The 27,543-nt window shown below is 58.8% G+C and overlaps 2 protein-coding genes across 3 annotated transcripts in view; both read right to left on the minus strand.

Annotated features, from left to right (window-relative positions):
* Positions 1 to 243: 243 nt before the first annotated feature.
* Lhx3 (LIM homeobox 3) lies at positions 244 to 6,136 on the minus strand. Of its 2 annotated transcripts, none has more exons than XM_090329250.1 (6): positions 6,049 to 6,136; positions 2,876 to 3,047; positions 1,963 to 2,165; positions 1,486 to 1,637; positions 1,219 to 1,387; positions 244 to 647 (listed from the first exon to the last, which is right to left on the minus strand). In XM_090329250.1, exons 1-6 carry the CDS (start codon positions 6,134 to 6,136, stop codon positions 244 to 246), a joined length of 1,188 nt encoding a protein of 395 aa, XP_090185376.1. The 2 variants fall into 2 exon arrangements, with proteins under 2 accessions (XP_090185376.1, XP_090185374.1); XM_090329248.1 differs by lacking the exon at positions 6,049 to 6,136 and adding an exon at positions 4,983 to 5,076.
* A 2,965-nt stretch (positions 6,137 to 9,101) lies between these two features.
* The window catches only part of Qsox2 (quiescin sulfhydryl oxidase 2), a 28,621-nt gene continuing 10,179 nt past the window's right edge, over positions 9,102 to 27,543 (minus strand). The window contains exons 6-12 of the mRNA XM_090330921.1: positions 26,336 to 26,481; positions 23,050 to 23,184; positions 22,780 to 22,909; positions 19,406 to 19,528; positions 17,456 to 17,606; positions 12,793 to 12,981; positions 9,102 to 10,104 (exon numbers count right to left, since the gene is read on the minus strand). Coding sequence (XP_090187047.1) covers positions 9,551 to 10,104; positions 12,793 to 12,981; positions 17,456 to 17,606; positions 19,406 to 19,528; positions 22,780 to 22,909; positions 23,050 to 23,184; positions 26,336 to 26,481 — 1,428 coding nt within the window. The 3' untranslated portion in view covers positions 9,102 to 9,550. The remainder of the gene's footprint in view (positions 10,105 to 12,792; positions 12,982 to 17,455; positions 17,607 to 19,405; positions 19,529 to 22,779; positions 22,910 to 23,049; positions 23,185 to 26,335; positions 26,482 to 27,543) is intronic.

Genomic DNA, 27,543 nt, shown 5'->3' on the forward strand with positions numbered 1-27,543 from the left:
AAGGGAGGGCATTGCCTGCAAAACAGCTGCCACACGGGTCACCCTGTGTCTGAGGAGGAGCCTGCGGTCTGCAGCCCCTCTCCCCCTGGAGGAGTTGGAGGGGCGGCCGGGCATCAACCCGGGACGGTTGCCCTCCGTAGCCCCCATCCGGCCGGCCCCAGAGGTCCTGGAACTGGAGCGCTTCCGCCCCTCACCACCTGCACCAAGATCCCCTGGTCTGCGCGGTGGAGCCAGGGGCCTCAGTCAGAACGGCGGCGCGTGGTCCACCTCGTCCAGCCAGGAGGCAGGGCTGGCGGGGAAGTCGGGGTAACCGCCGCTGCTCCCCGTGGACAGATCCGAGCTGGGTCCGTTTCCTGCCAGCGCCCTCATGGGTGGGGGGCCGCCGGGGGGTCCGGAGGGCACCAGGCCCAGGCTGGTGTCGGGGTACACCAGGCCGGACAGGAGGGGCTGCGGGGCCGGCGGCGACGGGGGCCTGCCGTAGGGGCTGCCGGGCCGCAGCTCCCGGTACTGCTCCGGCCCAGCCAGGCCTCCGTGCTCCAGCGCGAAGCTGCCGAGGGCTGCGGTGGGGCGGCCCAGGGCCGGGGCGGGCTCCCCGAGGCCGCAGTACAGGCTGCCGGCAGGACCCACGTCGGCCATGGGCGGCTCATCTGCAAGGAACAGAGAAACCCTCAGGGCTCGCCTGAGCGGGGTGCTGGGGTGACGGGCCGCAAAAGCCCCTCCCCAACGTTGCCACCGCTGCCACTGGGCTTTGTGTGGGACACCGCGGGGACGGGACATGTGGGGCCCCACCAGCTGGGAGCTCAGCTGCGCCCACCGCACCTCCGTTTTGCAGAGTAGGAAATCGAATCCCCAGAGGCTAAACTAGTGGCCAGAGGTCACAATGCAGTCCCAAGAGGAGGGGGTACTTCAAGGTATGTTGGGGTGCCCCTGGTGAGGGCCCACAGATGACGAAAGAGACTTCCTCCCCCCTCAAAAGTCCCGAAGCCCGGACATTTACTGCCTTTCCTCCGCAGGAGGAGCCGAGGGGAAACCCCAACCCTCCCTCCAGAGGGGGAGCAGGGGGGTCGCGGGGACTTTGCTCCCCATCTGGCGTGGTGGGGCTGGCCAAGGTCTATGCAGGAGTTGCTTCCAGGAGGAAACTGGGAAGCTGAGACACCGGTGGAGCCCGGGTTCTCCCGACAACACCACGTGCCAGGCCGCGGGGCAGGGGCTCCGTACCCGTGAAGGACACCTCGGCGTCGCTGTCCTGGCCATCCTGGACGCTGTCCTTGTCTGACTTGGAGCTGCCCCGTGAGCGCTTCATGTTCCGGAAGTACTGTCCCCAGCGCTGCCGGCCTGCGTCCTTCTTCAGCCTCTTTTCCTTGGCCCGGCGGTTCTGGAACCAAACCTGGGGGGTAGGAGTGGTGAGGGCCGGCCGAGGCCCCAGCCCGCTCGCTCGGGCAGCTCCGGCGGGGGGAGGGAGAGGTGGGCGGCCGGGGCGCTGACCTGCACCACGCGCATGTCCAGGCCGGTTTCGGAGGACAGCTGCTCGCGCACGTGGCGGGCCGGCTTGGGCGAGGTGTTGTAGGCGCTCTTCAGCGTCTCCAGCTGCTTGGCGGTGATGGTGGTGCGTGGCCTTTTGGCTGTGGCCTCTGCCTCTGTGGAGGAGGGGGAGCCCTGGGGTCACCCCAAATGCCCAGGGCCCGTGCTCTCCACGGCCTTGTCAGACTCCGAGGGCACCACGAGTAAAGTGAGAGACGTGGCTGCGGCCCCAGGGGAAGGGGTGTCCACTGCTGCCACCAGTTAGTTAATTTTAAATTAGAACCTCTGTCCCACTTGGCACGGCCTCTGCCCCTGGCCCTGTAACCTGTATTGTAAAGGGTGGGTGGGCCTGGGGGTTCTCGGGGGACGTAGGGCCGACCCTCCAGCACCTGGAGGAGGCCCTGGAGGTGAGGATCTTGCCCGAAGGCCCAGCCTACTGACCTCGCTGCTTGGCAGTCTCGTAGTCCGCCTTGCACACCAGCCGGCTATCCTCCATGAGGTAGAACTCGTCCCCCGTGGCCAGCTGCCGCTTGCACACAACGCAGGCGAAGCAGTGCAGGTGGTACACGAAGTCCTGGGCCCGGCGCACCACCTGGGTGGGCGGGATGCCCAGCTGGCACGCGGCACACTTGGTCCCGAAGCGCCTGCAGACGCAAAGGCACAGGGCTTGGCTCAGTCTCCGCGCGGCCGCTCCTTCGCCCGGAGCGGGTCGGCGGGCGGAGGACTCGGGAGGAAGCTCCACGGGCCCCGCATCGGTCGGCCGAGCAGACCTGAGTGAGGGTCCTCAGGCCCGTGGCCTGGGATGGGTGGAGCCCGCTCCCCGCCGGTGGCAGAGCGCGGGTCCGGGTCCGTAGCCACCCTTGCCGGAGAAAAGCCAGCGGGGCTCAGGAGCGAGTGCGCTGCCCAGAACTCCGTAAAATTGAGCTCCTTTTTTTTTCCTTTCCTTTTTTTAAAAATGACTTTTATAATTGACAAAAATTATTAATTTGGGTGCCAATAGTGGGGCTCACACTCTGGGTACCCTTCCTTAGCATTTTCTACTCAAGATGGGCTCCACAGCTCAAGTCTCGGCCCCACTCCCGGCTCTTTGATCAACTAGTCTGGACTGCCGCTGTGCTCCTCAGATCTCAGCCCTGCAGTGGCCAGGTTCCCAGGCAGGAGCCACCGCGCTCACTCCCATCACTGTTATTTTTAAATGGTGTTTTTTGGCGTTCTAACCAAGTCGCTCCCCGACGCCAGCCCGGGTGACCGGAGGGCTGGGGCCTGGCTGTTGAGCCGCAGCAGGGCCACACTCCCCTCCGCGCTTTCTGCCGCAGGCTGTGTCCCGGCCCCCTCCCTCCCCTCCCCAGCTCACTTGAAGAAGTCGTCCTTGCAGTAGACGCTCTCCCCGCGGCTGAAGCAGCGCTCGGCCAGCGGCGTGTGGCAGTCGCTGCACTTGAGGCACTTGCTGTGCCAGTGGCGGTCCAGTGCCTTGAGGATGAATCTGTCCAGAATGTGCTGGTCACAGCCGGCGCACAGCGGCATCTCTGTGGACACAGGAGTGGCCCAGTCAGAGGCAGGGGTGGAAAGGTTACCTTCTCCCCAACCAGAGCCAGCCGTGGGGTCCCCGGGCCCACAGCTGCACGGGGACCCCATTTTCTTGCACCTAGCTAGCTGGAGCCCAGCTCCCCAGTTTAGGGAGGCAGAAGCGATTTTAGAGATGGCCTGGTGGCAGCCTGGAAAATAAAAACAAATGAGTCTGGATGTGTGTGTGGAGCAGGAAGGAGGGCCCTGGCTCTGAGGCCAAGGGTGGCAACTGGGCGATGTTCACAGACCAGGGAAGGGCACATGCCCGGCTCCAAGGAAAACCTCACCTGGGAGGGGGCAGTTGTCTGGGAACGCTGACACTACAAATTGGAACAACAACTCCATACCCTCCAGGGTATCAGTTAAGCTCCTGCAACTTCAGACTTTGAACAACTAAGCCGCGTGGCTTCACTTTCTGGAGGCTGCAGCAGTGTAGGTGCCCAGCTCTGGGGCCTGACCGGACCCTGCAGCCTTAACAGCTCCAGCCCTCCCCACCTCTGGGCAACGATGCCCGTGGGTGGACTGGCCGAAAGGACGGGCAGTGCTCAGCTCTGGGGAGGGTGATCTGCCCGCTGCGGCTCCCACTGGGGTCCCCAGGGCTTGCGGGCCTGGGGAAGGCAGGGGCTCCGGGACGTCCCCGGGTTGGTAGGTGGGGACCTGTTAATTTAGATAGGGCCTCCAAGACGAAAGAGCCCCGCGCAGAGCGAGGCCTCCTCGGAGGTGGCCCCGCTCCAGCTTCAGGGCCCTTCCCCACCTCCGGAGTTTCAGACCTGGAAGCTCCAGCGGGAGAACATGGCAGGGAGTTCCAGGGGCTCGGAGGAAATCCGCCCACCTCCCGCCAGCGCTGCCCAGAAACCGCCATGGACGCGACCCCGCGTCCAGCAAAGCCGCGCGGCCCCGGCTGCGACCCGCACCCCGGGGCCGGGCCATCCCGCACGGGCGCGGCCGGCGTGGCGCCCGGCGACGCCGGTTCAGCACCGCGGCGCGGACAGCGCCGGGCCCGGGCCGCGCGACCCGCGTCCGGCAAAATCCCGCTGCGCCCCGCCGAGCGCGCCCGGGCTGCGGCTGCGGCTGCGGGGCGATCCCAGCCCGGCGATCCCTGCCCGGCGATCCCAGCCGGGCGATCCCAGCGGGGCGATCCCTGCCCGGCGATCCCTGCCCGGCGATCCCTGCCCCGCGATCCCAGCCGGGCGATCCCAGCGGGGCGATCCCTGCCCGGCGATCCCAGCGGGGCGATCCCTGCCCCGCGATCCCTGCCCGGCGATCCCTGCCCGGTGATCTCAGCCCGGCGATTCCTGCCCGGCGATCCCTGCCCGGCGATCTCAGCCCGGCGATCCCTGCCCGGTGATCTCAGCCCGGCGATCCCTGCCCGGCGATCCCTGCCCGGTGATCTCAGCCCGGCGATCCCTGCCCGGCGATCCCTGCCCCGCGAAGCCCCGCGCCGGCCGCGCGCTCGGCAGATGCTGCTCGGAGCCATCGCCGCCATCCATCCCCTCCCCCGACCGTCTGAAAAACCCGGCCGGGCCGCGCGAGCCCGAGCCGCCCGCGTCCCGCCTCGCCATCCCTCTCGCCCGCCCGCCGGGGCCTTGGCACCCACAACCCTGGCGGGAGGCCGGGCCGCGGGTCCGCGTGTTGGAAGCCGGGCGTTTCCCGGTGGACCCGACCTGGCGGCCCGCTGGTGGGCAGAGCCGCGCGCCCGGACGCGTCCGCCAGCACCCGAGCCCGGGAGGGTGTGCGTCCCGCCCGACGACGCTGCCCCGCCGCGGGGCCTCGCCTCCCAGCTCTCCCGGGAGCCCGGCGCGGGGCCGCCCAGCGTCCCCCGAGACGAGCCTGGACGAGCGGAGCTGGCCGGCCCGCGCTGCGGCTCCGCTCCGCCCGGGCGGCCGGGCACCCACCTCGGCGCAGGTCGGCCCTCCGCGCCAGCAGCGCCAGCAGCAGGTCGCTGCCGGCCGCCTCCCGGGCCGCGTCCAGCTCCCCGCGCGCCTCCATGCTGCCGGGGGTCGCCGCCCCCTGACCCCAAACTCCCCGGGCGCGGCGATCCGGAGCCCGTAGACCCGAGACTGGCAGCGCAGCGGGGCGCGGAGCCCGCGGGCGGCCGGGGCCCCCCGAGCCGCGGGCCGCGCGCGGGGCGGAGCGCGGGGGCGGGGCGGAGCGCGGGGCGGAGCCGGGGGTCGCGGAGACGCGCCGGGGGCGGCCGCGTGGGCCCGGCCCGAGGGCGGGGACGGCGGGAGGGCCAGGTGGAGGCGGCCCCGGCTCGCGCCTCGCGGGCGCCCGGAGGGCTGAGGGCCCCGGGGGAAGAGGCGGCGAGAGGGGCGCGCCAGGCGCTCCCCGGGAGCCGGGGACCCCGGACAGGGCGAGGGGGCCCGACGTGGCCCCAGACCGCCCCCGAGCGCGGCCGCGCGGGTGCGGCCAGCGAGCTGCTCCGGCCGCCCGGGGAAGCGGGCGCGGCCGAGCCGCGGGGCTCCACCGCGGGCCTCGGCGGCTCGCCGGCCCCGCCCGGCCGCTCGAGCCCCCGCGCCGCGCCGAGGTCCCGGGACGGAGCGCGGCGGGGATCCGGGCGGGGAGGCGGCGGCCCCACGTCTCCCCGCGAGCCCCCGCTCCCTCCGCGTCCCTCCCTGGGCCGGGGCGGCCCGCGGCCGGGCTCCGCACTGGCGGGAGCGGAGGGGCGGCGGCGCGGCCGTCGGTTGGGTGTCCGCTCGGGCGGCGCGCGGCGGGCGGGGAAGGGGCGGCCCCAAGCTGCCGGGCATCTGGACGGCCGCCCACAAAGCCTCCATTATGCTCCAACGTCCGCGGGCGGAGCGGTCCTGGGGAGATGCTGGGCGGGAGCCGAGGGCCGCGCCGCCCCGCGCCCGGCCTCGCGCCCGCCGGCTCGGCTCCGCGGCCTCCTCCCGCCCCTGCGCTCCCCTCCCTCCCCGGCCCCTCTCCTCCTCCCGCGTCCCCGCAGAGCCCCTCCGCGCCTACCCGGCGTCCCGCCGAAGCTGCGGAGGACGGCGGCCGCGGGCGCTCCGGGCCGCTCGGGGTCGCGGTCGAGCTGGGCTTCCAGAAGCATGGTGGCCCCGGGTCCGCGTGTCCCCCGCCTCCGGGACGGCGCTGTCCGCGGTACTGAAGGGGGCGCCCCCGCCCCCCGGCCCCGCCCCCCGCGCGGAGGCCGCCGGAGGCCCGCGGGCCGCGCGCTGGGGTCCCGCGTGCGGGGCTGCGGGGCCCATCTGCGGGCGCAGGCCGCCGGGCTGCCGGCTTCCCTCTCGGGCTCGGATGCAAACCCAGCCACCGAGGCCCCTTCCGTGGCCATCACCTTCCCCCCGTGGCAGGGCGGCGAGGGGCGGCCGGGGCCTCTGTGCCGAGGGGTGGCTTGGGCTACCTCCCTCGGACGTCCCCCGAGGTTGCACAGGGCCGCGCTGGCCCCGGTGAGGCTCCGGAGGGTCTGGTGCCAGCGTCTGATGGTCACCTCGGCCCAGATCAACTCCATGGAGACATCTACAATCATTCCCCACTTGTCCGTGTGTCTGTCCTCCCGGCTGCCGCCCGGAGGACTTCTGGTTCAACACAGGAAATTCTAGAATTTCAGATGCCTCGTCTGTGAACCTGTCCCCACCCCGTGGCACTGCAGCCGCTGGCTCCCGCTTCCAAAGAACGATGACCATCTTCTCAAATGTAAGATTTTATTCTTAAAATGTGCACATTATAGCTTAGATACAAAATATTCACTTTCCTTGCACTTAAGAAATTTCAATTATATTTTCACGTCCATTGAGTTTTAATCAAAATCTTTCCATTAAAAATAAATAAGCATTTATATTACTTCCATATTATATTCATTGGTCTCAATACCTTTTTAGTGTGTGTGTGCTGGCCCTGGGACTTGAACTCGGGGCATGGGTGCTGCTGCTTCACTTGAGCCACAGTTGCACTTGTAGCTTTTGGGAGTTAACTGGAGGTGAGTCTCATGGACCTTCCTGGCTGGCTGACTTCAGACTGTGACCCTCACATCTCAGCCTCCTGAGTAGCTGGGATTCCGAGCCACATGCCCCACTAGCACTTCTTTTTTTTTAAGGTCTACACCTTGCCTAAAGGTGGCACCCCAGACCTGAGCAGGAAATCCAGGTGTGTGAGTCCTGGCCAGCTGCAGGATGGCCCAGCACAGCATGGCTGCCAGTCTGCCCACATTAGCCCCAGAAGTCCAGGCTTGTCCTCAGGAAGCAGCCTCTAGTTCAGCAGGAGAGAAGCGGAAGGCCAGCCCTGCCTCCCACGGGGCAGCCACAGAGGTAGTCTGACAGGCGGCTCAAAGCTTTTCCTTGCAGCTGTGGGAAACCTGCCAGACAGCCCAGACAACCTCCAATAAGCTAGGCACACAACCAGCTTCAGGCAGGCTCCTGGTTTTCAAACGCAGGGTTTCAGAGGTGAAAGGCATCGAGTGAGAAGATCCTTTCCAGACAACGTGAAGTGGGAGCTCGAGTGGGAGCCGAGGCAGCGAGGCCATCCCCGCCCTGGAGAGGACCAGACCTCCAAGCCCAGGGCCCCAGAAGGGAAGGAAGGCCCAAGGAGACAGCGGCAGCAGCCTTCAGGCCACAGCCACGACAGTCTTACAGGACGCTGTGCCCATCATCCTTAGGGACACTTACTGTATAAAATACACCACAGGCAAAGCGGACAGAGTATTTACAGCTCTGCTGGTCGTGCCTATGCACATGTGCGTGCACACACACACACACACACACACACACACACACACACACACACACACTGGCCTACTTCATCCAAATAAAAGGCCACTTGTGAGACAAGCCAACAGCCACAGCGTCTCAGCAGCAATGCCCCTGGAACAGCAAGCTGCTGGGCGCTTTAATCTTACAGTGAGCTCAAATTGTTAAAACAATTGAAAGAAAAGCCATCCCTGAGGCCTGGAGAGGCAGCCTGGCCTGAGAGCACCTTCTCTGCAGCTTCAGTCCAGGACGGCCTGGGCTCCCAGGGCTGAGGAGTGGCTTGGGGCTACCTCCCTCGGACGGTCCCGCAGAGGGTGGACACAGGGCCGCGTTTGTATTCCTTTGGGGTGTGAAGATGGGGACAGAGCAAAGGCTCCTGTGGGCCTCCTGGGGCCCCCACCCTACCCCAAGAGCAGACCAGTTCTCATGACCCCATCCCTGACCTTCCAGCTAGCCCAGGGCTCCCTCCAGAGGGACCAGACTGTGCTGTCCCTCAGTCCCTTGTCACCAGTAAACTAAAAGGCACCGCCACCACCCTGCCTCAGACCAGCCACCACCTCACAGCCCCGAGTCATTTCATGAGACACAGTAACCTACAGAACCCACTGCCCCTGCCCGGGGCCTTTGTGTGTAGAGCAAGTGGCCTGCGGGGCATGGCTGATGGAAGCCTGGGTTGCCTGCAGGCAGAACCTCAGCTGACAAGGCACAGGTCCATACGCACAGCCCCAGCCGACACGCACAGCCCCAGCCAACAAGGCACAGGTCCACACGCACAGCCCCAGCCGACATGCACAGCCCCAGCCAACAAGGCACAGGTCCACACGCACAGCCCCAGCCGACATGCACAGCCCCAGCCAACAAGGCACAGGTCCACACGCACAGCCCCAGCCGACACGCACAGGCCCCTGCACACAGCCCCAGCCGACACGCACAGGCCCACATGCACAGCCCTAGCCGACATGCAGACCGACACGCACAGCCCCAGCCGACAGGCTCAGGTGCACATGCACAGCTCCAGCCTACACACACAGGTCCACACGCACAGCCCCAGCCGACAATGCACAGGTCCACACGCACAACCACAGCCGACACGCACAGCCCCAGCCGACACGCACAGGTCCACACGCACAGCCCAGACTACACACACAGACCGACACATACAGCCCTAGCCGACACGCACAGGTCCACACGCATAGCCCCAGACTACACGCAGACTGACACGCACAGCCCCAGCCGACATGCACAGCCCTAGCCGACAAGCACAGGTCCACATGCACAGCCCCAGCAAACACGCACAGGTCCACACGCACAGCCCCAGCAGACACGCACAGGTCCACACGCACAGACCCACATGCACTGTCTGGCCGTGGGCCGCTTCTGTACTGGAGGTGTGGGGTGGGAAGGCCGCCCTGCTTCAGCTCTGCTGTGTCCCTAGGGCGGGGGGCTGGCAGGCAGGAGCATAGGGAGGGCCCTGTGAGACCTGCCCGTTCTGACCTGGCACAGTGAACACGCGCTGGGAAAGGACACAGTGCCAGCCAGGCATGTGTTTCCACAAGAGCCGCCGGCATTCCTGATGGGCTGAGTCTGGCCTATTTACAACATCCCTGTCGTCAGGGTGAGCACTGAGGAGTGCTGCTGAGGCCGCCACACCGCTGGGAGGTGGACACTGCTGGGAGGTGGACCCCGCTAGGAGGTGGAGCGGGGCGGGAGGAGGCCACCACGTGGCTGGGCGCTGGGGGGCGGAGCGGGGCGGGAGGAGGCCGCTAGACGGCTGGGTGGTGGAGCCGGACCTTCCACCGCTTGGAGCTGGAGCGCACACGGAAGAAGAAGTACATGAGCATGAGGAACAGGGAAGAGGCCACGTAGAGCACCACACACAAGCTCATGTCCAGGCTGGAGAAGCCAACGCCGAGGAAGGGCGCGGAGGCCTCAGCCTCCTCCCGGGCCCGGGGCCCCTGGGGACTCTGGAGTCTCAGGTCCAGCCCGTGGTGCAGGCTCTCCAGCAGGTCTGTTCTGGGGTCCACAACGTGGCGCGGATGGAGGCTTGGGGCATCTTGGTCTCCCTGGAACGTCCCCAGGGGACCAAGTCCTCTGCCCTTGGCCTGGCCCCTGCCCGCCGCTGCTCCCTCACCAGCACCTCCCAGGTCTACAGAATACGTGTCCACGAGGTTGTTCCGGCCATAGTGCCGCTTCAGGAACAGGAGCACCTGGCCCTCATTCCAGCTGTCCAGGCCCTTAATTTCCTCGTGGCAGGCCGGGCAGAGCTCTGGTGTGGGCCACGGCACCTTTGGGGACGTGGGGTCCTCACTCAGATGGCCTAGGAGAGGAAAGAGGCAGCCCAGTGAGGAGAGGCATCCAGTCCAGAACACCCACTCTCTGCACACAGGGCTCCGTGCTCCCTGACCCAGACAGCACCCCCTGCAGGTCCCCTTCCCTCTGACGAGCCCACTTGCCACTCATCTGACCCTACCCGCTGCCACCCACCCTGCCTCTGGCCTTCTCGGCGGTCTGTGCCATCCTTTCCAGGCATCACAAGGCCTGGCCGCTCTGTCAGGAGCCCCCGCCCACATTCCTGGCACCCGACCACCCCCCTAGGCCCTAAAGGTGGCTCAGGGCTCCTGAAGGGGGACATGCTCACAGCCCAGGACCAAGACAGCCGCTCAGCTCCACTCCACTCCCTGCTCCCGCCAGGAGGTGAGCACCCCAGCCCCACATGCCCGGGACTACACCCACAGTGCCTCCCCTGGGCTCCGGCAGTGTGTCTTGATCAGACGGCGGCTGCCACCTGCCGAGGCAGTCCACGCGTGCACGTGCATGGCTGGTTCCGAGGCTGACTCCACCTCCCATCCGCGGCCCCTCTCCTTCTTCCCTGCATCACGCCCACCATCCCAGCTACTCAGGAGGTTGAGATCTGAAGATCACGGTTCAAAGGCAGCCTGGGCACAAAAACTGTGCGGACCTAACCCAGGACCTTGCTCTTGCCTACAAGTGCTCTTCCACCGAGCTACACCCCAACCTAGGTCTGTGAGACGCTTATCACAAAAAGCCACAACTGGCTCTGTGGCTCCAGTGGTGGAGTGTTGGCCTTGAACGAAAGAGCTCAGGGACAGTGCCCTGGCCCTGAGTTCAAGCCCCAGGACTGACCAAAAAAAAACTTCCGAGGAGGGTAAGGGCCACCCTGGGAGGCGGGGTGTGGTCTAGGTGAAGGGCACATCTGGAGTGCGGGAGGCCCCACACCTTCTTCCTGTCCCTTCCTTCCCTAGACAAACCCGGGTCGGGCGCAGCTGCTTGCCCCTTTCCACATGTCTCCAACATGCACTGGGGGCCGGAGGCTCAAAATAAACCTCTCTCCAGCCTCTCTGAGGAGGACTGCTATGCAGGCGGCTGGCCAGCACGGGAAGCGGACGCAGGCCTGTGCCGGTGGATGGAGGCAGTGCGGCCAGACCACCCAGAGGACACACCACGAGCTACTGCTCTTACTGCAGTATGTGGGCATCCACTGGCGGGTCCAGCCCCAGAAGCCTTTGCTGAGCCAGTGCAAGGACCACAGAAGCTCTACAGCACAGGTCTGGGCCCTCCATGCCCCTGGCTGATTATCAGTGTCTGCCGGCCACCCTCAAGTGTCCCTGAAGGGAATGCTGGCCAGGGGATGCTGGCTATGCCTGGCCCTTCAGCTGCGTGCTAAGTGCCACAAGCACAAGGCAGGAGGGAATGAGGCAAAGGCCCGCGGTATCTTCTCTGGGCATGTCCAGTGAAGGACCTGGGTGAAGTCATGGTGGACGTAGGAGCTGGCAGATCCTCAGAGGACCTGACACCGGCAGCAGAGCCAGGTCCCCCTCCCTTCCTCTACAGGCTGGAGGCAGGGCTGGGAAGTCGGCACTTGAGGCTTCTGAGGGAAGGGAGGAGGCTGGGAGCCCAGCTGGCAGCCCTGGAGTGCAGCGCTCTGGGGGGCGCAGGCGAGGGGGAGGTGTCTGAGAGGGGAAATCCCAGCACCAGGACCTCAGCCCAGCTCACGGTGATGCCTTGAGACAGCAGCTGACAGGGAAGAGAAAATCCCACAACACGAGGCGCCATCAGCTCTTAGTGCAAAGAAAAACCAATTCTCTTTAGTGCTTTAGTTGTAATGTTCTATAATACAGTGGATTAAATGAAAACCAACAGTTTATGGGTATTTTCTATTCATCCTCATTAAATTTATTTCTCAGTGGAATTATTTTTAAGCCTAATTTTAATCTGCCATTGATTTGTGAATATTTTGAATTTAGTTAACGCTGAGAAAACACATATGTCCTATTTAGTTTTTAAAAACAAATCTACTTTTTTGGGGTTACAGACTAAACCTAGAGAGGCTAGGCTTACAGTCTAAGAACAGCTCTGTGTGTGTGTGTGCGTGTGTGTGTGCTTACAGTCTAAGAACAGCTGTGTGTGTGTGTGTGTGCGCGTGCGCGCGCACATGCATGCGCACGCACGCTAGTCCTAGGGCCTGAACTCAGGGCCTGGGTTTCACTCTAGATTAGCATTCTACCCTTTTACCCACAGCTCCCTTGTAGCTTTTTGGGGGGCGCAGTTTATGGGAGAGAGTCTCATGGACTTTCCTGTCTAGGCTGGGTTTGAACTGCAATCCTCAGAGCTCAGCCTTCTGAGCAGCGAGGGCTATAGGAGTGAACCACTGATACCACGCTACAATGTAGAAATAAAAATTCCTTACCAAAAGTTATACCCCAGGTTTTCCAATATCCCAATTATTGACAGGGGGTAAGGGTGGCGGGCTATTGGGCGAGGGCCAGGAGCTCAGGCCAGAGGACCAGCTGGGAAGCCAGGACACAGGGGTCTGGGAAGGCAGCCAGCCACCCACCCACCCATGCACAGCCCAGCACAGCAGTGGGAGCTCAGGGAAAGCAACAGCCTGCCGGCACAGCGGCCTAGGCCTCTTCCCGCAGGCTGCAGGTCCTCCAGGCCCGGGCCAGCTTTCCCTCATGGGCCAGGCGGCCATCCCCACACTCACCGGCCAGGCGGCTGTTGACTGCGTTGTGCTTCCTCCACAGCCAGAGGACAGCTTGGTCCAGCGTCTTCACTGTGTCCACAGACTCTTTGGCCATTGCCTCAAAATGCTCACCACACTCCCTGCACCCAAAGAAAGTGTGGACGTATCTCCTCATGGTCTGCAGCACGGCCCCTGGGTCATCCTCAAAGCCTGTGGGGGAAGAGCCACGGCACTGGAGCCCACAGGCCACCCAGCCCAGAGGTTTTGCTGCTCTCACAAAGCAAGTCTCCACCGAGCAGCCTGTGGACACAGCCCTGCCACCCTAACACACGCAGGGGTGCAAGGGTGTTCTCAAAGCATGGCTTAATAGCCACACCAGAGAGAAGCATGCCAGCAGCAGGAGATCCAGCAAGCCCTGAGACTGCAAGGGCTGACACCCTGACTGCCCCAGGTCCTTGGCCAGACTCACAGTCACCTGTGCCCTTGGCCTCGGGCTCTGGCAGCTACACATGATCTCACCTGGTCCCCAGCAACTCCCGCCGCAGAACAGGTGGTGCCAGGGTGGTGGCTGTGCTCTGCCCCCGACACCCCTCTGCCACCTTGTTGTGGGCGGGCAGCAGCCAGGGTGCCTCGGGGGGACGGCCAGACAGCAGGCCAGCAGGAGCCTGCACTCTTTGAGACGGTAGAACCTTTCTAAATGGTGGTGATCTTAAAGAACAACCGCTGGTGGCACACACCTGTTGTCCCAGCACACGGAAGACTAAACCAAGAGGATCTGCGGGTCAAGGACAGCCTGGGCTACACAACAATCTCCAGTCTAGTCTGAGCTAAATAACAAGACTCAAAATGAAAAAGTCAGGCTGGGCGCCAGTGAATCCCACCTATAATCCTACCTACTCAGGAAGCTGAAATTGGGGATCACAGTTCAAAGCCAGCCCAGGCAGGAATGTCCATGAGACTCCTGTGATTAACCATGACTCCAGTGGTAGATCACTAGTCCCGAGGGGAAAACCTAGGGGATGGCACTCGGGGTGAGCTGAAGCTGGGTGCCAGTGGCTCACACCTATAATCTTAGGGAGTCATGAGGATAAGATTAGGGGAATCACAGGTCAAAGCTGGCAAGATGCAGGTCAGATCCTCTACCTGAGACCCCCCTCTCAACCCAGAGCGGTACAGAGGGCTCATGCCTATTACCCTAGGCCCCTCCTGAGGTCAGGAGAGGGTTCCAGGCCAGATGATGCAGAGGATCCAAAAGACTCAGCAGAAAGGATGTGGGGTGGTACTGGGAGCATAGAGTAGTGGTAGAGTGCCTCGCTTGCAGGAAGTCCTGGGTTTGATTCCTTAGTACCACACACTCAGAAAAAGTCAGAAATGGTGCTGTGACTCAAGAGGCAGAGCACTAACCTTGAGCAAAAAGTGTCCAAGGGCAGTACCCAGGCCCTGAGTTCAAGCCCCACAACTGGCAAAGGGAAAAAAAAAGAATGTGGGGTGTCAGCAAGTATCTAGCTATGCTCTCAGCTATGGTGGGAAGCAACAGAAAGATTGTACCCAGGTATGTACCTGGGTAAGAATCAAAACTCTAGGCTGGGAGTTTGGCCTGGTGGTAGAGTGCTTGCCTAGTGCCTAGCATGCACAAAGACCCAGGTTCGATTCCTTGGTACCACATACATAGAAAAAAGCCAGAAGTGGTGCTGTAGCTCAACTGTTAAAGAGTTCTAGCCTTGAGGAAAAAGCCCAAGGACAGTGCTCAGGCCCTGAGTTCAAGGCCCAGGACTGGCAAAAAAAAAAAAAAAAAAAAAGAATCAGAATCAAAACTCTAGCTGGGTACCCATCATCCTAGCTACTCAGGAGGCTGAGATCTAAGGATTGTGGTTCAAAGCCAGCCCAGGCACTAAAGACTGTGAGATTCTTATCTCCAATTAACCATCAGAAAATCAGAAGTGGCGCTGTGGTTCAAGGGGTAGGGTGGTAGCTTTAAGCTGAAGAGCTCAAGGACAACAGCCAGGCCCAGAGTCCAAGCCCCACAACCCACCAGGAAAAAAAAAAAGTAATAAGCAGGTGCTCACACTTGTAATCCTAGCAACTCAGGAGGTTGAGACCTGAGGATCTTGACTCAAAGCCAGCTTGGTCAGAGACGTCCAGAAAGTATTATTATGCTCAATTATTCAGTGAAATGTTCAACTGGAGGTATGGCTCTGGTGTAGAATACTTGGCAAAACGCCAAGTGAAAGAGCTCAAGTCCTGGCACCAGATATCAGTACCAAACCAACAAAAACACGGTAAAAATGACTGGAGGCTTAGGGTAGAGCACCTACCTAGCCAACACAAAGACCTGACGTTGAACTCCAGTACCACCAATAAATAAAAATTTCAAAAAAGTCAGCGCGGCATCCGTAGCCACAGCTCACAGCACTGCATGCGAAGCAGGGGCTTGACGGAGGGCAGCGAGAAGGTGGGGAAAAGCCAATGGAGCAGGAGCCAGGACAATGTGTGTGGACGGTGAGGCTCTCTGCAAGATGGCGGGGTGTCTGTCTCCTGGATCTGGACTGGCCACGAGGCTGCTGGTCTGTGTCTCTGTGAAGGGGGAGGCAGCACATGGTGGAGTCCTGCGGCTGGGCCTGTGTGCGGGCAGGGCCACAGGCCATGTGATCAGCACGAGGAGGCCATCTCCAGACATCTGCCTCACATTGCAGTAATCCCCTCCCTTCTCTTCCCAGCCCCAGACCTAATCGTTAAAGTGGACACCAACCCTAAACCTCTACCTGGGGGAGGATTAGGATGCATGGCTGGCGCTTAGTAGATGGGGCTTAAATGTGCAATAAGGAAAGAAAACCTCCAAGACTTAATCCCGCACTGTCTGACCCAATTCCCGGGGCGGAAGACCGCCCTGCTCACAGTGCAGAGCCACCCCGGGACAGCCTGGCTTCTTACCAGCTGGAACAGGATCCTGAAGCCTCTGGGCCCTGTGGAGCGTCCAGGGCCTACCCCTGCTCCTCGGGCACCACCTGCCAAGCTCTCTTCTTAGTCCCGGGGGGTCCTCTGAGGTGGGTGCCTCCTTTCTCTCCAGAACCCCCAACATGGACAGAGCACCCAGGTCTTGGGAGCAGCCCCACGTTTCATTTCAGGAATGGCCTGAGTGGTCTGCCGCATTACATCATGTGGAACTGCTGTTCTTTGCCCCTTCCCAAGGGCGTCCCTATTATCTGTGTTTTGCTCCCTTTTTCTGATTCTCTTGGCTGGGGAGTTAAGAGGCACCCTTCTCCACTGGACTCTGAAACTGTAACCCTTACTTCCCTGAGGAGAGAAGGTAAACGAGACCCCGACAGAGGTCATTTTTGCAGTGTGATGTTGTGGCTTAAAACAGGCAGCATCTGTCTCGCAGCCCTGAGTTCTGGATGCACCAGCAGGATGTGGTCAGAAGGTGCAGTGCGACTGTTTCCTCAGGTGCTTAGTGTCTTCCTCGCCCTGGTGCCGGCTGGCAGGAAGCTGGGATGACTGTGGGGTGAGAGCACCCCGGGCCCCGGATGACTGACTAGCTGCCAGCAGAGGGCCACAGCCACAGGAAGGATCCCACACCTGTGACCAGAACTGACTCACCTAGTCCACAGCAGATGGGGGACCAAGCTACAGCACAGCACTCTGCACCGGGGCAAAGGCACCGAGGGGTCTGCAGTGCTACTGCAGGACACTCTGCCTAAGTCAAAAGGCTGAGCTTTGGCTTAGTGCAGGCACACAAGCACCCAAGAAACAACACGGCAGCCATCAGGCATGGTCTCCTCCCACAGCTGCCTGGGCCTGCTGGACACATCAAGTCCCAGCACACACCAGTGCCCTGGGAAGACAGGTAGTTTTGCCTTGCATGCTCTGTAACCATCAACCTCCCACTTGAGGTAGCCCCACCTCTGCCACTCCCAGGGGCGCCTCCAGCAGCCGGCTCTCATGCAGCGGGTGGCTACGGAAAGGAGTAGAGAAGAGATTGCAGCCAGCGCTCAGCACAGATCTGAGGACGCAGAGAAGGGGCTGGGAGGTTGGTCCTCACCCGGTCCACCCTGGTTGAGAACAAGGTCTCAGCCTGAAGCAGAGGACCAAGGCTAAGCCATACCTGGATTCTGACCCAGGAAACTAAGACGATAAACCTCAACTGTTTTAAGCTACTCAAGTTGGGCAAATGTGTTACATAGCAATTGAGAGCTAATACACTTATCTGAAGAGCTTTCTTTCTTTCTTTCTTTCTTTCTTTCTTTCTTTCTTTCTTTCTTTCTTTCTTTCTTTCTCTCTGTTTTTTTGTGGGTCATGGGGCTTGAACTCTGGGCTTGGGCGCTGTTCCTGAGCTCTTCACCTCAAGGATACCACCCTAGCCCTGGAGCCACAGCACCAATTCATGTTTTCTAGTGGCTAGAGGTGAGAGTCTCACGGCCTTTAGGTTTTCAGTGCCAGGGCTGGCTTTGAACTGCGATCCTCAGCAGAGCCACCACGCCTGCCTCCGCCGCCTGTGTTTGCAAGTTAAAGAGACTGGAGCCCAGCCTCTTCTCCCACAGGCACAGTGGTTACTCCTCCTGCTTACATGTCTGTGCACACCATGGACAGCAAGGCAAGCCCTGGCAGGAGCTTCCAGTGACACGTGAGTTGCACGGCATGCTAGCGCCAGACTGGCCAGGGCTAAGCTGGCTGGGGGCTGGTGTACCTGTGCCCAGTAGCGCTTCCGGGTGAGTTGAGGCCTCAACCGTCAGAGTGTGGAATAGCTTCCAGAGGGAGCAGGGGTAACCCCTCAGTTCAGGCCTGCTGCCTTGGCACCCCACCCACTTTATGTGGTTGGTGAGAAAGATCCCGGATATCTAGGCAAGAAGACACAAGGAACATAAGACAAGTGTTAACATTCAAGGCAACCATCAGTGGCAGGGACCTGAAAGTATCATTCACCAAAACCTCCTCACAGGGCCAGGTGCTCGTGGCTCATGTCTAGAATCCCAGCTACTCTCAAGACTAAAGTCTGAGGATCGTGGTTTGAAGCCAGCTCAGGCAGATAAATCTGTGAGACTGTTATCTCCAACTCACTAGCATAAAGCTGGAACCCTGTGGCCCTGAATAGAAAAGCTGAGCAAGAGAGTGTGAGGCCTTGAGTTCAAGTCCCAATACCAGAAAAAAAACCAACCTCTTCACTATGTACAACAGATGCCAACCTCTAACCACGTGAGGTGACACCCACACCCAGTAAATGTGAAGGCACAGATAAATGATATTAAGCAAAAAAGGCACTACGTCCTCGCTCTTCCTCTTCTTTGCTGCTGATCCTGGGGCTTGAACAGTCGGGGAACTATCCCTTAGCCTTTTTGTGCAAGGGGCTAGCTTTCTATTACTTGAGGCACAGTTCCATTTCCAGCTTGGTACTTGATTGGAGAGAAGAGTCTCACAGATTTTCCTGCCTGGGCTGGCTCTGAACCAAGATCCTCAGAGCTCAGCCTCCTGAGTAGCTAGGATTGCAGGCAGGAGCTGCTGGTGTCCGTCCACCCTTTTGTTTATATGCAGGATCCACTAGGATGGAGGCACCACAAGGGGCTACCCATAAGCAATGCAGGTGGCATGCTGTGCTCGCTCTAAAGAGGCACACAGCATGGCTCAAGAGCAGAGGGCCCCAGTGAGCAGGGGCCAGCGCACCCTGGCAGCCCAGGCCGTAGGCAGTCCATTCATCTGGTTGGTGCTAAGACGCTCTGCTGCCTCTCTGAAGGCTGCTGAGCTCTGGCGTCTGTGGGGCAGGACGTCTACTACCTGTTTCATGCTACGAGACAGTGCTATGGCCCGAAGTTTGGAGAGAAAGTGCAAGAAAGATAAAGCTTGTTTCTAAGCTGCAACACAGAGCTGGCAGTGCTGATGGACAGAGGTCTAGAACTCTAGCATGGACAAAGGTGAAGCTGGACAGTCAAACCTCAGGGCCATAGAAGAGGCCCTTATCTGGCCAGAGAGGTGAACAGGCAGAGCTCAGACCACACAGGGTAATCTGAGAGGTGGTCTCTGGAACCTTCCACACTCACCAAACACGTCATCACCAGGTAGGAAAATGTAAAATTTAGTAATATTAAAACAAAACAGAGTTTGGCCTAGTGGTAGAGTGCTTGCCTAGCACGTAGGAAGACCTGGGTTCCATTCCTCGGTACCACATACATAGAAAAAAAAAGCCAGAAGTGGTGCTGAGGCTCAAGTGGTAGAGCTCTAGCCTTGAGAAAGCCCAAGGACAGTGCTCAGGCCCTGAGCTCATGCACTAGGATGGGCAAAAACAAACAAAAAACCCCCCCACAAACCCAGACCAAGGCAGATGAGGGAGTCAGAGATACAATCCTGACACTTGGGGAGCTGAGGCAGAGACCCTGTGTCAACACCACTCCCCCTAAAAACCCAACCCCCCCCCCCAAACCCTAGTGCTGTTCCCTACAGGACACGGGTCTAAATGCAGGCCACGTGGGCAGGTGACGTAGGGATGCACTGGGACGGCTTACCCAGGTCCGTGTCAGGTCAGCCATGTCAGAACCAGGGTGACTGTACAGAGAAAGGTGCCTGTTCTCCCTGTAGATCATGGGTCCCGAGCACCAGCGGCCTGCAGGGGGACCGGCAGCCCGGGCGGGCAGGGGTCTGGACTTACCCGCATCTTATTGTTGACCAGGTCGAGGACAGCATTGTAGGGGATCCTGTCCAGGGGCAGGGTGGTCAGCCACTCCCGCAGCATCTCCAGCAGCTTCCTGACAGGAGGTCGGCCAGGGAACAGCTGAGCCAGGGGCACAGGGGGAGCCTGAGAGAGTGCCCGAAACACCACCCGCCCCCAGGGCGCCCAGCAGGCTGTGCTCCACGTGGCAGAGCACACAGAACCCGACCAACGCCCACACCAAGGAACTAAAATGGGGCCACGCTCAGAACCAGGGCTCTGGGGTGGGAGATCCCAGGTGGTGCGGAGAAGACAGGTGGTCATCACCCTGTCCTCTGCACCCTGACCACCTACGCCCATGCCTTTTCTTTGCGGGCCCCAGAGCTTGACCTGTGGGACTGAGAACTGTCCTTAAGCTTCTGTGCTCAGGGCTAGTGCTCTACCACTTGAGCCACTGCTCCCTTTCCAGCTTTCTGGTAGTTCACTGGAGTGGGGTTATGGGCTTTCCTCCCCCATTTAGCTTGAAGCCATAATCCTCAGATCTCTCCCTCCCGAGTTGCTAGGATTAGAAGCGTAAGCCACCAGAGCTCTGCCACCTGTGCTTTTTTACCTGTTCACACACCAGGTGACTGCTTCAGGGTAGAAGACCCAGTCAGAGCATGGCAGTACCCAACTCTCGAGGGCTTGCTGGCCTTCCAAAAGCTCTGATGCCACACTCAACTCCATACCAGGGAGCTAGCAGTGCTGTGCTCCTTCTTAAGGAGCTTGGATTGGGCATCGCTTTCCTATTACATAGGCAAGCAGAGGCTACAGAGAGCTCTTGAAACTTAAGCTGTGATATTACTAATGATGAGCTCAAAATGAAAGGCTAGACCAGAAGCAGTACACACACACACACACACACACACACACACACACACACACTAAGCAACGCTCCCAGCCCAAAAGTAGTATTTTTTTAAACATTAAAATAATCTTATGGGGCTGGGAGTTTGGCCTAGTGGTAGAGTGCTGGCCTAGCATGTACGAAGACCTGAGTTGGATTCCTTGGTACCACATACATAGAAAAAAGCTGGAAGTGGTGCTGAGGCTCAAGTGGTAGAGTTCTAGCCTTGAGAAAGCCCAAGGACAGTGCTCAGGCCCTGAGCTCAAGCCCAGGACTGGCCAAAAACAAAACAAAACAAAACAATTTTATTTATTTATTTTTGGTCAGTTGTGAGACTTGAACTCTGGGCCTGGGACACAGTCCCTAAGCTCTTCAGCTCAAGGCTACCACCCTACTCTTTGACCCACAGTGCTACTTCCAGTTTTCTGGTAGTGAGTGTCTGGGCTGGCTTTGAATCACGATCCTCAGATCTCAGCCTCCTGAGTAGCTAGGATTACAGGCATGAGCCACCATGCCCAGCTAATACTAAAACAATTCTTTTCCTAAACTGACTAGAAATAAATTTGTTTTCAGAGATTTGGTCAGTTGTGATCTAAGCTCTCCCCCTCCACCCAGGCCCTGGCTGCCCAAGAGGAGAAGGGACAGGAGGGAGGATACAGAGCCCACTTTTCCTGGGAGACAGTAACAGCTGTGCACAATAGTCACTTATTTGTCTGAAATGTTTCATAATTCATTATTTACTTAAATATAAATTCTAGGCTGGGAGTGTGGCCTAATGCTAGAGTGCTTGCCTAGCATACACTATGCCCTGAGTTCAACTTCTTGTTACCACATACACGGAAAAAGCTGGAAGTGGGCTGTAGCTCAAGGGTAGAGCACTAGCCTTGAAAAGGCCCAAGGACAGTGCCCAGGCCCTGAGTTCAAGCCCCAGGACTGGCAAATAAATAAATAAAAATTCTACTTCCCTTTCTTTCTCTATATCCTATTGTAAGCGCTGGCTATACAAATGGCAGAACAGAAATGGTCCCACTAGAGCTGGGTGTGGTGGCTCACACCTATAATCCTAGCTACTCAGGAGGCTGAGATCTGAGGATCAAGGTTCAGAGCCAGCCCAGGCACAAAAGGACCTGAGACTCTTGCCTCTGATTAACCTCTATAAAACGGGAAGTGGGGCTTGGCCTAGGTCTAGGGGTAGGACGGTAGCCTTGAGCTGAAAACCTCAGGGATAGCACCTAGGCCGAGTTCAAGCCCTGTGACCCACCAAAAAAAAAAAAAGAAGAAGAAAGAAATGGTCCCGCTAGGATCCCACCCTCTGGCTAGAGCAGTGCTCCACTCCAACCCCTGCCGCTTGAGACGTCTGGGTACCCTGGAGCTGGTGGAGAGGGTTCTGTATATGTGAGCACTGGGCACCAGTGGCTAGCAGTAGGGTCGGGGAGGCGGCTTGGGGCTGGGCAAGCCAAGAGTTCAGAGAGCGTCAAGACTGCAGCCAGGCCAAACAGCTGCTGCCGTCAACATCACGCAGGCCCAGGCCTATGTCAAAGGACTGGGACGGCTTCGTCCCTGGGCTCTATCAAAATAATGTCTGGCCGCAGAAGACAACAAATGCTTGACTTTGAACTGTGAGGCTGCAAGTTCTTGGCAGGAGCCACAGACTTCTGTACCCACAGCAACATCCTGCCTATACCACACAGCCAAGCAGAGGTCCTGGCTGGCGCAGGAGGTGCTGTGTGGACAGCAGCGTGTCCTCCTCAAGGGCCTGGCTTCCTCTCCTGGCTCTCTCTCCCCTGGGGCTGGGGTCCTGCTCTTGGAGCAGAATGCACCTTGCAGTGCCAGCACTCTGCTTGGCACCATGAGCCGTCTGCCCGGCCTGGGCTGGATGGGGAGTGTGACCTTTGGCTAGCTGGTAGCATTTGGTCACCAAAGCCTGGTCAGGTCTCCCTTCGCCCATGCCAAGGTGTGGCAGCACCCTGTGCCTGGGATTTCCTCACACAGCTTCTGGAAGAATCCCAGCATCCTGGCCACCTCTCAGATGCTCCTCCACAGCTTGTATTTGGCCCCAAAGAGTTTGGGCCCTGACTCCTCTCCCTCAGTGGCCTCAGTATGGTTTCAGGCACCACATTTTATGGTGGGGAGTCCTCAACAGGAAGTCCCCAGCACCCCACAACCCCACATCCAGATAAGCTACCCGGTATTTTTCAAGTCACTATCCATCCCCCACTCCAGAACCCCTTGGAACCACCCTGACTTGGGGGTGTCAAGGCTCCTGCTCTCCCCTCTCCAGGCACCCAGAGTCCATCCTTTCAGATACGCTCAGTGGGACACAAGCCTCTGTGCTCCAGATCCCGGCCTGCCTCGGGCAGACAGCAGGCCTGCAGGGAACAGACCAGGGAGTCACGATGCACGCAGGAGCCACTGGACTGCGGGTGGGACACCGGCCCGAGATGGGCTACCTCCTCCACAGAGCCCCTTGCCCCCCAGCTGCCCGCACCTTGGCCACGATGGTCACAAAGTCTCTGAGGGTCTTCAGCTCGGCTCCGGCCAGGGACCTGTGGGTGGCCAGCTCCACCCTCAGCAGGTGGTGCAGCCCCGATTCCAGGTCTGCCATGTACAGCTTGGCCCTGAGACACAACACAGGAAAGTCAGCTCCGTAAACCCTTTGACTTCCAGGGAGTGCCTCGAGCGTCCCTCCCAGCAGGGTCACCTGTCCCCTGCAGCCTGTCCTACTCCACTCTTGCTTCAGTCCCAAGCACATACTTGCCTGTCAAATTCTCTCCAAACCACCACTTCTGAATGTTCTTCTGTGCGAGGCTTTTCAGGCAAGACAAGCAAGGTTTTCCTCACATCTGGCAGGGACTTCAAATAAGAGGAGAAAAACGACCGGAGAGGCTTTGCCCTGAAAGAAAGAGGAGGGCGCTGCCAGGCACACCACTGTGGGCCATGATGGACCACAATCACCAGGTCACCCTACGCCACGGCGATGGCTGTGTGCATGCGCGCGTGTGTACTGGGGAGGGGGTGCACCAGCACTGCGGCTTGGACTCGGCCTTGTGTGCTTTTTTTTTTTTTTTTTTGCTAGTCCTGAACTTGAACTCAGGGTCTAAGCACTGTCCTTGGGCTTTCTCAAGGCTAGAGCTTTACCACTTCCAGCTCTTTTCTATGTGTGTGGTACTGAGGAATCGAATCCGGGTCTTCATGCATGCTAGGCAAGCACTACACCACAAGGCCAAACTCCTGGCCCCCCCCCCCCCACATTTTTTTGTTGTTTGTGGGGCTTGAACTCTGGATCTGGGTACTGTCCCTGAGCTCTTCAGCTCAAGGTTACTCCCTACCCCTTGAGCCACAACACCACTTCCCCTTTTCTAGTGGTTAACTGGAGATACGAGTCCCACAGTCTTCAGTGCCTGGGCTGGTTTTGACCCACGATCTTCAGATCTCAGCCTCTTGAGTAGCTAAGGTTTACACATGTGAGTTACCACGCCTGGCTCTTGTGTGCTTCTGGCTCTGCTTGTTCACACTTAGCTGGTCCTCTACTACTTGAGTCATACCTTTTTGCTGGTTAAGTGGAGCTACTCACATATAATACTGAGTCTCACCAGGCATAGTGGCTCATACCTGTAATCCTAGTTACTTAGGAGGCTAAGATCTGAGGATTGTGGTTCAAAGCCAGCCCAGGCACTAAAGACCATGAGACTCTTACCTCCAATTACCCACCAAAAAGCCAGAAGTGGTGCTGTGTCTCAAGGGGTAGGACAGTAGCCTTGAGCTGAAGGGCTCAGGGACAGCGCCCAGACCCAGAATTCAAGCCACACAACAACAAAAAAAAATCCCAAAACATTACTGAGCCTCCAGAGTGACTGGGATTATGGGTGTGAGCCATGGTTATGGATGTCTTCCCCATCTGCAGGATGGCTAGGGGCGCAGAGGCAGCCGTGTACGGTGGCCACGGCGGCCACGGCTGCACCCAGGAGCGGCACTCCTCCTGAGAAGAACAGGAATCCTCAGATCACTGCCGAGTTACGGCGGCCTAAGAAGATTCATGTGCGCTTGGCGGGACCTTAAGACAGTGGTAAAGCTGGTCTGAGCATCTGCCAAGATCAGCTTTATCCCAACAGTGATCTCAATGTGCCTAAGAGCCCTGGCCGACATGCCCACAATCTGCCAGCTGAGCAGGCGTCTGGAAGCTGGGCCTGGGGAGCACTACACGGTTCTCTGTAGGGTTCTGGGTAGATGCCACGTGCAGCACTGCCTGCTGCCATGGCGCAGGACCTATGGCGAGTACCCAGAGCTCACCAATTCCAGAGCGCACAGTGGCGCAGGCTGTAAAAGACGCTTGCAGCGTACACACCACACCACACCTCCAGAGCCAGCAGCCGCTGTCAAGCCCAGCTCCCAGGACCTCAGTGCCCTCAGCTTCTTTTCCAGACTGAACTCAAGCTAGGCACGTGCGCCCCTGGGCCATGCACCCAGTCCCTTTTACTTTAGCCATGGGAGGAGCCCACATTTTTGTCTAAGACTAGCATTGATTTTTCCGGTTCTGCTTTCTGAATGGCTGTTATTACAGCTTTGCCTACTGGTTTTTCCGTGAAGAACTGTGGTATTAGGGCTCTGGGCAGGGTCCTCACTGCCCTGTGAACCTTCGCAGTGCTGGGAAAAGCCCATGTGGCAACAGCCTTTGCTACTCCTGAGGTGTGCCCTTGGCCCGGGGAGGCACTGGATGTCTGTACGCACTGTACTCCTGCTGGAGGCTTGCTGGTGACTAGGCCTTCAGGGTAATGGCTTAGGCAAGGACAGCCCAGGGCAGGCAGGACAAGGCAGAGCAGGGCTCATTCTGCCCTCCAACAGCAAGGAAACCACAGGCTCCCTGCAGCCTAGAGGCCTTACCAAGTTTTCCTACCTGCTTCCTTGCAGGCTCTCATTCATGCAGTGTCCAAGGGGCATGGAAGCACTGGGGCTGGGCACGTGAGGGCTTCTGCTGCCTCCTTTAGGAGAAAGAACCCTGGGCCTCACCTGCTCTCATTAGCACTTCAGACAAAGCACTCACTGCCTGTGGGATGTGAGTCTACACACTACACACCTTTTTCCTGAGGCAGGGCCTAGAGCCTACCCACCTCCCATGTTAAGAGGGGGCACCGATGCTCACAAACCATGGACAGACAGAGCAGTCAGGGGCTCCGCAGACAGACATCTGATCCCTGGACTTGGCCTGCTTTGCCAGAGGCACAGATGTCCTCATATCCTACCCAAACCAGCAAATATTCCTTAGGCCACACAAGGCGACAGTGGCTCACACCTGTAAACCTAGGCTAAGTCTGTGGTCTGAAGCCATCCTCAAAATAGTTATTGGCTTTATTGTTGTTGGTTGTGGGGCTTAAGCTTAGAGCCGTCCCTGAGTCTTTCTGCTCAAGGCTAGTGCTCTACCACTTTGAGCCATAGTTCCACTTCTGGTTTTCTGGTGCTTAACTAGAGATGAGAGTCTCATAGATTTTCCTGCCTAAGTTGGCTTTGAACTGCACTCTTCAGATCTTAGTCTCTTGAGTAGCTAAAATCACAGGTACGAAACACCAACACCTAGCTCTCCATGAGACTTTACCTCCAACGAATCATGAAAAAACCCAGAAGCTGGCTGGGCGAGGTGGCTCACACCTATAATCTTAGCTACTCAGGAGGCTGAGATCTAAGGATTGTGGTTCAATGCCAGCCAGGGCGTTAAAGACAGTGAGACTCTTAGCTCCAATTAAACACTAGAAAAGGGGAAGTGGGGCTGTGGCTCCATGGGTAGGGACAGCACCCAGGCCCAGAGTCCAAGCCCCACAACCAATAAAACAAAACAAACAACAACAAAACAAAACAAAAACCAGTTAAAAAAAAAAAAAAGACCAGAAGTGGAGCTGTAGCTTAAGTGGAAGTGGTAGAGCACTAAATTTGAACACAAAAAAGCTCAGGAATAATACCCAGGCCCCGAGTTCAAGGACTGGCACGCGCACACATGCTCGCGCGCGCGCACACACACACACACACATTTCTTAAGCCAAACTGGTACATACACATTAATGAGTCCATGAGATCCATTTGGGTAAATCAAGTAACAGGAAGGAACAGAAGAAACACCTAGCGACTGCAGAAATGCCTTGTCTCCAACCACCGCTCTGTGTACCATGATGTTTTCATATGGAATCAAGTCCAGGATCACCTGGAGGAAAGAAGATGACACCACCCTCACTGAGATGGGCGTGGTGGGAAGACTCCACCTCACAGCAAGGCTGTGCCTGAAAGATGCTCATCATCAACAAATGGCTCTGCTGGTGCCCTGTCCACGCGAGCCACGTGGCACAGCAGGCATGCTGGCACAGCCTTCCTCCCTGCACGCCGCGAGGTGGTAGAGCATGCAGCTCTGTCCCCGTTGTGGTACAAGTGCCAAAGCACCATGGTCGTGAGAATGAGTAACCAGCACTCAGACCAGAATCGGCACCTTCATTTTTAGTCGAGTTTAAGCACCCAAGGATTGCATGCCCATGGACAGAAACCATGAAGTCACTTCGCAGTTTTCCACACCAAACGGAACACAGCCGAACTTTTACTTTACCTTTAAATCCAGCACATCTCCTATAAAATTTCTACTGATCAAGCAGCACCCTGGACACTCATCAGCAATACCCTGACTGCCACATGTGGCCTACCATCAAGTTGGGAGGCATGTTCCCTCACTGCCAGGCTGCTCCCAGAAGCAACCGGGATGCAGGTGGCCTCAGGTGCCAGGGCTCAGGCTCAAGGCACAGCACTGGTCTCCACAGCAGAGAGATCTCAGAAATGGCATCTTTCTTTCTTTCTTTCTTTCTTTCTTCCTTCCTTCCTTCCTTCCTTCCTTCCTTCCTTCCTTCCTTCCTTCCTTCCTTCCTTCCTTTCTTTCTTTTTGTTGGTCGTGGGGCTTGAACTTGGGGCCTGGGCATTGTCCTTAAATTCTATTCAAGGCTAGTGCTCTACCACTTAGAAACAAGTGCCACCTTTGGCTTTTCTGGTGGTTAACTGAAGACGAGTCTCAAAGATTTCCTGCCCAGGTTGGCCTTGAACAACAATCCTCAGTTCCCAGCCTCCTGAGCCGCTAGGCGTGAGCCGCCAGCGCCCAGTCATGACCTTATTTATACTTGGTCAAATCAGATGACACACAACGACAAGTTACATCAAAGTCTAACAATGTGCCACAAAAAACAAGGATGTGGCAAACAAGTCGAGTCCAGAGTCCAGCCACGAGGAG

The sequence above is a fragment of the Megascapheus bottae genome, chromosome 3 (genome assembly GCF_031878675.1).
Source record: "Megascapheus bottae isolate mThoBot1 chromosome 3, mThoBot2.hap1, whole genome shotgun sequence".
NCBI classification, from domain to species: domain Eukaryota; kingdom Metazoa; phylum Chordata; class Mammalia; order Rodentia; family Geomyidae; genus Megascapheus; species Megascapheus bottae.